This window comes from Sardina pilchardus, chromosome 9, assembly GCF_963854185.1.
Source record: "Sardina pilchardus chromosome 9, fSarPil1.1, whole genome shotgun sequence".
Classification (NCBI taxonomy): domain Eukaryota; kingdom Metazoa; phylum Chordata; class Actinopteri; order Clupeiformes; family Clupeidae; genus Sardina; species Sardina pilchardus.
In genome coordinates, this window is record NC_085002.1 from 23,528,623 (window position 1) to 23,537,128 (window position 8,506).

An 8,506-nucleotide genomic window follows, 5' to 3' on the forward strand; every position below is an offset into this window, starting at 1 on the left:
CACAGGGGGCGTGGATTCATCTCCACATTCTGCTGCGCGTCTCTCTCATGCGTGTTCCTTCAGCACACATGACGGTGGCCTATTTTGAAATTAAAGCACTCTTTCTCAAATCTGTGCACTTACTGTATATGAAGGAGGACAGCAAGAAATTAAGGAACCCCCCCCTGAGGAAGTGAGAGTGTTCAACAGAAAAAGACAGATATACAAAAAAGCACAGAATTATATCTGCATTCTGGAGGAAGAGCTAGAGAGGAAAAAATAAAAACGAACTTTGGGTGAGGGCATGTACCGAGAGAGACAGGAGGCCGGCGTAAAAAACTCAATAACAAACTGACTAAATAAATGAATAATAATAAGAAGAATGATGGAAGCCGTGTCTCTGAGGGCTGTTGAAGGCAGGAGGGAAAATATCCCTTCTGCGAAGGGGTGAGTCATCAGCCTGCATTAGCATCCTCTAATGACTGACCTACATGTCTGTCACTGTCCAGATAACAGAGTCGGATGTCGGGCGGAGCTGGGCCTCATCATGGTCCACTCGGCTCCAGGGCGCGCTTCTATAGGAGTTCTTCTGTTTACAGCAACAGGGTCTTATCTGCCGCACAGCATGATTGTATAAAAGAAAATAAAAAAAAGCTTTAGGCAACATAAACCTCGCTGCATTGTCCGCACCAACACACTAGATATCACATCGTTAAATTGCTACAATAGCCTTCCTACACAAGCCGAAGTATGACCCAAACTCTAAATGTAAATAAAAAAAAAAGTCTCTGTGTAGCATTGTTCTTGTTGTTAGGGAGTGTCACGCAGTACTAAATAATGAGCAAGTCATTAAATAATGAAGAATAACAATGAGCGCCTAAGTAAACATGCACACGCAGGGTTTCCCACAGGATGAAGGGCTTTAGAAATCCTCAGCAGGATACACCATACCATGCATTTCACGTGAACCACTTCAACAAGGACTATGGTCCTAACACCTGCTTATGCTTGTGTGCGCTTTTCAGAGTTAGGGCGAGAAAGAGTGTGACCAAGCCCTTCAAACAAGAGAGGGAGTCTGAGATACATAGATCGGTTACAGAGTCACACTCAAATTCTCAATGATAGGAGTTCAACATAAACACTACGAGTCAGTTGGAGCTTTGATGTGCAGAGTGGACTGCAGTCTCAAACCTCAAAACATCAATACCAGTGATGCAATTCATCAAGGCACCTTGGCCAGTCAATGTCATGCTAAAAGCACAGTCCATGACACGAATCAAACACACTTTTTAAGTGAAATTCTCTCTCTTCAAACGGGGAAAAAAACATGGCTCAAGCTGAGCTATGAAAAGTCCTATCACCACCACCTAGCTTCCAGAGCACGTGAGGGAAGGGTGTCATTTAAAAAGGGCAACTTGGCAACTACTTCAACTTAATAAACCTGTTAAGAAATTATCTGTTCCAGTGAAAATGGTGACTTTCCCCGCTCCCCCTATAGCTGCGTCAGGCCGAAAACCAACCTTGCAACATTGGGACGTACCGTCCCGGTAAGAGAAGTGAGAAACAGGACACTCATTTAAATCGTGTTTCTTAACTTGCAACATCCACATTGTTCTGCTGAACTTATGCTAACCGTTTCCCTAGCTTGTAAACAAATCCACGTGCTTTATTGTTACTTTTTTCCCCACAGTTAATAAGAAATAGCATGCACACTTTCTCCAGCAGAGGGGGAAATACAGCTAATCCTACCAAGGGTGTCATTTAACTTTCTGTTGAGCTCAAATATGAATATGATATGGACAACCTTTCGCCAGAACGGCAGACTACATTTAAGGGCGTCTCAGGGAGAGGGCCAGAACGAGGAGTTAAGTTAAATCCTCGCTCAGGATCTCTTTCTCTAAGCCCTCCACTATGGCAGATCAGGTAATCAGGTGGACACTTCCTCTACTTATCCTCTGGAATGGGCTTCTCCTCATAAGTTAATGACAGCCATAATCTCAGGGCTCTCAGTCACTCCGGAGCTTTCAGCCACCTCAGACACATTTCTTGAAGAAAGTCAGAACCGCTGCAATGATGACATTTCTTCAGCACCATCATTTATCTGTGAATAGAAATTGATGCAAAAATGTCTCTACATTTTCTCTCGCTTTCTCCAGATTTCTGTTTTGTAACAGACTGGCCTCAGTTATAAACGCGGGCCTCATTCCAAATCGTTCCCATCATAAACATTCGTTACTCTCATCATCCCCGACACTCCCATTCTTTTTTTGCCCAGTACGATACACTCCACATTCCTCTCCCTCACTGCAGCCATCAATATTCCCAGAGAGAGAGAGAGAGAAAGAGAGAGAGAGAGAGATTAGGTATTGCCATGATTATCGCTCCCACTACAAATCAGGAGAGCTGCCGTGATCACCACCGCTGGCACGGTGGGTTTCGGACTCGTCCCCTATGCCAGCGCGTCTCGCGCCACTGAGAGCAGAGATTTATGTTTCATTGGGCTCCGACTCGAGAGTTTAGCAGCATGCCAGAAGTACCAGGGCACCATTAAACACTGTGCACACAAACATGCGCACACACACACACACACACAGTCAGTACCCATACACAAAACACTAGCATACACAGACACAAAATCTTGTTTGAAACAAAACATACTGTACTGCTCAAGTCACCTCTGAGTGCTGATGGTTTGAGTGTGACTCCAAAGCTGGAGAGGAGGAAGAGAGAGAAAGAGAGAGAGAGAAAGAGACAGAGAGACAGAGAGAGAAAGAGAGAGAGAGAGAGAGAGAGTGTGTGCAGAAGAGCGGCTGCAGCAGTGGGACTCTCATAGAGAGCGGCACTAATGGCCATTATGTAAATCCCATGTCTTATCTTGATCAATGCAGAGAGAGTGTTTAGTGTGCAGAGTGAAGTGGAGAGGCGAGGGGGAAAGGCATGTTCTCCTAACACATGCTAGCAGAGTACGATGATCAGAGAAGGATTAGCAGACCACACTACAGGTTTGCAATATCCATGTTAATGACTATGACTGTGGCAACTCCATCAAGAAACACAACAGTGAGGACTTAGCAGGGAGGGAGGGAGGGCTACGAGACAGCTGTGGGCAAACACACACACATTTGCCAAGTCACCAGCCAAGGCATGTGTAATATAAATACAAAGTGATACACATGGCGTCCTTTGTATGATGTGAAGCAAACTGATAAGAAATACATTGAGCTATTATGCAAATAGATATACAATTCCATGTCTGTCGGATGGGTCGGTCGTCTGTGGTGAAAACTATTTTCACACAGAAACAATCTTGGAACAGAACTGCCTGATTGCAAATGTCTTTTAGACCTGACCTTATAAGACGGAGCCATTACCTGCCCTGCAATTTCAGATAGCCCAGATTGTCAGGTTATTGAGTGAAAGTTTAATCTCCTTCCATTTCTCGAAGGCAGTCCAGTCCTTCAGCAAATATGTGACTTTACCTCCGAACATGGCTGCCGTCAACCCTAAATTGAACTGGCCACTTCTGTGTGACCAGTGATAAACCGTGTAGTCTCAATTTGATTGGAACCAGGCTGGCTAAGAGAGCTACTCGACAGGGGCAAGACACCCATGATGCTTGGCATGGTTCTAATTCCAGTTGAGTCTAAAAATAGAATAACCAATGAGCCCTTCTATTCATTACTACTCCATCAGCTGTTTGAGGCATTCAGTGAAACTACAACAACAAAGTCATCACCGCTGAAATGACATGTGGCAAAATAGATGTCATAGCATAGCTGAAGTAGTGCATATATGTTAATGTTATTGAAAGGGTAAGCAATACTTTAATCTATTTTTGCTAAATGATAAAGAATAGAACAGAAATATGAAAGAAACTTTTACAAGACTGTTGCAATGATTGCATGAGTCATCACTTGAGGATCGACCAAAACATTCTCTCTGTTCATCTGCAGAAGGCAAATGGACGGTAACGTGGGGAAGTCGTGCAGTGCTGCCTGGTGTAACTAATCCTACTGCGGAGGACCATCATTGTGGCATCAAGACAGGCAGGAAGGGAAGTCTCTCTCGTGCTAGAAATGAAATATTTCTTCGTCTGTCTCTCATCCTTTCTTTCTCTCTTTCTACTCTCCATTTCTCTTTTTCTCTCCATCTGCACGTACCTCCGATTAGACTCCCCCTGTGATGAGGCGTCCACATCTGCTGAGAGGAGACTTGCTTCCAGGAATAACCTGCCATTTCCAATCACAGTGCGCTGGGCCTAAGCTGCGCTGAGCTGAGCTGTGTTGAGTGCGGCCTGGGCACCCAGCACAATGTGGGGGCAAAATAAAATAAAATAAAACAAATGATTTAAAGGTGCAGTCCTCAAATCGAGTGAGAGGATGTTGATAATTCAGTTTAACAGCCAATCAAATTACACCATTTTGTTTGTTTCCTAATTAGTGATAGGCATAAACATAGGCATAAACAAAAGACACAAACATGAGGGAAATGGTGATAAATTCAACAAAAAGAGCACCGGTAATGGAATGTATTAAGCTCAGGATGCACTTTTAACAGACGCTTTCACCCAAAGTGACTAGTGACGGTTGCTCCATAGACCTGCCTTTTTATCAGCATGCGAGCTGTCTGGGTATGAATCCCATAATGTTGGTGTTCTCAGTGTGGTGCCACTCTATCAGAGGAGCTACAGAGACCCCGATAAGCTTCACGTCACTGCTGCAAAGCGGTTGCCAGTTCCTAAAGACCTTCATACGAGCCGACAATCATGTATTTTGTGTTTTTTTCCCCTCCTCGGAAGCAAGAAAAACAAATTAAAGATCAAAGAAAAAAGAAGGGGAGGTTCAATTCTTCAGTTGGCCACAAGGAAGACAATCACCTGCTGAGCTCGTTTCTCTCATCTGTGCAACAGGCCACGTGTTTCGCTTTCAAGAAGACACGTCCCAGCCAAGACTGCTGCAATGCACACATTTTTACATTCATTAATTTAGCAGGAGCTGTTATCTGGAATGACATGCAAAGAAAGTAGATTACAACCCAAGCAACAGGATATTATGGAGAACAGACCAAAAATAATTGCTCCACTTAAATTCCACTTGACTTAAGTGCAACAAAAGTAAAGGCTCAGAGAGCAAGGGCATAATTCCGCAGGAGTTGAAATTCAAATAGGTGAGGCGGTGTTAGAGGTTTTCTTTTTTTGCTAATTTTGCCCTGATGAACTGCAAACGGACGGATAGAGAGACGGCTAAATGGACTTCATGAGGGCTCTGGAATACACAAATAGCCCTTATGAAATTGACCTTAAGAAATACAGCAGTAACTGCCCAGTGCATTCTGCACTTAAAAACCTCACATCTAGCAGCCTGTGGTCGAGGTGACTGTCCAAGACCCTTTGGCTTGCTGTGGAGCAGTCTGGGAGCAGAGTATTGCCCGTAGACACTCTGACACATAGCCAGGGAGAGCCGCATTTGGACCATATTACATTATATACCCTCTGATACCCAGATGTCTGTTTTGCCTCCAGAATCACTGCCACTCCAACACATGAGGCAACACACTATGTTTCTATTAGTATATTATTCTTTTTGCTGCTAAAAAAAGCTAATTATTTTTTCTATTACCCTTAATAATAGCACTTTATTATGGGCGAAGGCTGACTAAAACTCAGGAAATTCAAAAAGCAGTCAACTATTAATGCTAAATGACTTTTCTGCTGCACTCTTAAATTGCTATACCAAACAACCCAGACGCCATTATGGGTCTGCAACAAATCTGGCACAGATCTGGCGCGACTCCACCAGATTTGGGCCACACCAGGGCCAGACCCCATCTTCAGACAGCTGCTATACAGGAGGAGTTCATTTTCAGCCTCGCTGAACAGCGGCAAGCACAGAATGGTAATATGTACAGAAAACAGCCTGAGATGACTTCAGAGTGAAACATGGTTATTTAAGACGAATAATGAAGCAACAAGCAAAAGCAGTCCCTCATCAGAGATGCTTAATTGTGCCGTCCAGGTCTTAACAGAGCTCTTAATAGTATTATCATCACTCCGCCGGCCTCTGCGTACCTCATTATTGACTTTTTTATGTCCATGTTGAGGGAAATGCACCATAAATATTGGGGTTAATTGTGTCTTCAGACCAAATTGATTCTCCACACACTGGGGTAGTTTTCAGCCACATAAGCACAAAAAGGTGCATAACCCACATTTTAGAGCACATCTCCCAGTGTGAAGTCGACCAGTGGTTAAAACTTATTACAATTAATGAATATCTGAATATTGACTTGACTCAGTATGATTATTTACTTGCTCTTATCAAGCACTAGAATCACAACTACTTAACTGAAATGTTGGCTAGAACCACTAATCCGGAACTGCATTAGATCTCAGACGTTTAGTGACAGACGTTTAATAATATAGGTCTACTTAATGCGCATAATAACTTTGATTTGTTTAGGAAGTGCCAAGGCTTTCTTTACTGACACCACAGTGTTGCCGGAAGCTATAGAAACATGTCTATAGCTATACCTGATGGTTCAGACCGTTAAATATCCAGGGAAAAAAACTGTAGCCTATGTCGCAAAATTAACAGAAATGTGATTAGAGTATGCAATCATTCTGAATTCTGAGCCCATTCATCTCATTAGAAAATAATTGTGCTGACAGAGACAGGGCCCTCTGAAGTGATTTGGCCAACAGCTTGATTGCCACACAATTAACACCACATCAAGCCAGGTCACTCCCTTAAATGTCAAAACAGTGGCAATATGCCATTATGGTAATGCTTGCTCCAAAGTAAACATCAATCTGGTCTCGGCCAAGTCTGCACAGCAGATCTACATCAGTTCCAGAGCATGCATAATAAGACCACCTTTACACAGTCACAGAGCAGCAGTCTGTGGCGCACATATTAATGTGATAAACAAAATGGTTCGCAGACACAAATGCATCTGGTAGTCTCAAAAGTAAACTATTGAGATTCCTCACTTCATGTAAGAGATAGAATGTGTGGTATAAAGTGTAATTGAAACTACACGCATGGCACATCATGAGAGTCTAATTTGAGGCGCCTTCACCATGAGTTTCAGGAAATAGTGATGAAACAACAGCGTTACAGAAGGAGAAACGTATATCACACTGCCAATTATCACCCTAGAATGCAGGACCTGTGGCGAGCTTCATTTAAGATGTGTTGTGTTGTCACCACTTTGAAGACCACTATAACACAATCTAAATTATTCTGAGCCTACAGTTAATTAGGCCTAATGCAGGTTGACACCACACCACACTGCAATAACAAAGATGATCAACAACACTCCAGTCTAGGAGCCTGGTTTAGAGATCAGCAATAGGCTACTGTACGTGCGCCAGGTGTGTGCAGTCACAACTGGTAACAGTTCAGACGACGTCCGAAATCATTGTGAAAGGCATGAAGATGGTCGAAACAGCTGCAGATATCCAAATACGAGGGGGGGGGGGCATGTTTCACTATAAATCGTGGAGAGGTAATTTATCCATGTCATAAGTGTGTTAATTGATGACAGCCATCTTCCATTGATCACTTTAAGCTATGTAGACTCCAATGCTCCAAAACAACCATAATAACTCACATAAAAGCCACGGGAAATAAAAAGTTAATCTCTATTCCAGTCGTGCAAGCGGAAATATTTGTAATGTTCCGTAGCAAGACAGAAATACTTGGGGGGAAAGCAGAGATCATGGAACCATGACCATACACGTGTGCTGTACAATTGCTATTATTGCATTCAAACCTGAGCAACTGTAGGTAATCTTCAAACCCCCAAACAACCACAACAATTCGGTCAATTCGCATATAAATAAATGATCCAAAACATTTTGTTCACATACGGACCAAACGCAAAGGCATGGTCCTGGACAAAACAAATAAAATAGCCTCTCTCGTTAGTAACATTAGGGTAATGCGGTCATAGAGCAAAAGACTTTCTCCTACCGTCGTCGTGCATTCTCTGCAAGCAGAAAGTCAAATTTCTCCTCCAGCTAGGCATTGCAGGGGAAAAAAATCAGCGTAGAGTACACACTGGGGAAGTCGGTAGTACTACCACACACAACGGCACAGCGATAGAGCCGAAAATGTTGAAGAGTGACCACTGATGTGAGAAGTAGAATTCCCGCTGCGGCACGCACGAGGGCAGGTGAGACGCACGGAAAATCTCAGAGGCAAGGCGCGCGTAACTGTTCCTAGGGCTGTGATCATTCGGCGGTCACAGCTGCCCACTGTTCTTGTCCGTCACCAAACAACATCATCTAGTCGGTGCAATAACCAATGAGTCACTTGTTAATACCACTGATGTGCTCGCGAAAGAGCAGGCAGAGTTGCGTTGGCACCTCGTAAACTCACCGGCAGACGAACTCTTGCTGATACGATAGGCTACAGCAACGGATTTAGTGACATTGCGTGCAGCGTGCTGTTTATACTTTCGGATGCTATACACTTTTTGTGTAGTTTTCCGTTTCAAACCAGAATATGTCTCTCAGCAAAACATT

At 43.5% G+C, this 8,506-nt stretch overlaps 1 protein-coding gene across 1 annotated transcript in view; it reads right to left on the bottom strand.

Moving 5' to 3' along the window:
- Nucleotides 1-8,187, bottom strand: part of grip2b (glutamate receptor interacting protein 2b) — a 199,593-nt gene extending 191,406 nt beyond the window's left edge. The window contains exon 1 of the mRNA XM_062546401.1: nt 7,953-8,187. Coding sequence (XP_062402385.1) covers nt 7,953-8,007 — 55 coding nt within the window. The 5' untranslated portion in view covers nt 8,008-8,187. The remainder of the gene's footprint in view (nt 1-7,952) is intronic.
- Nucleotides 8,188-8,506: the final 319 nt, after the last annotated feature.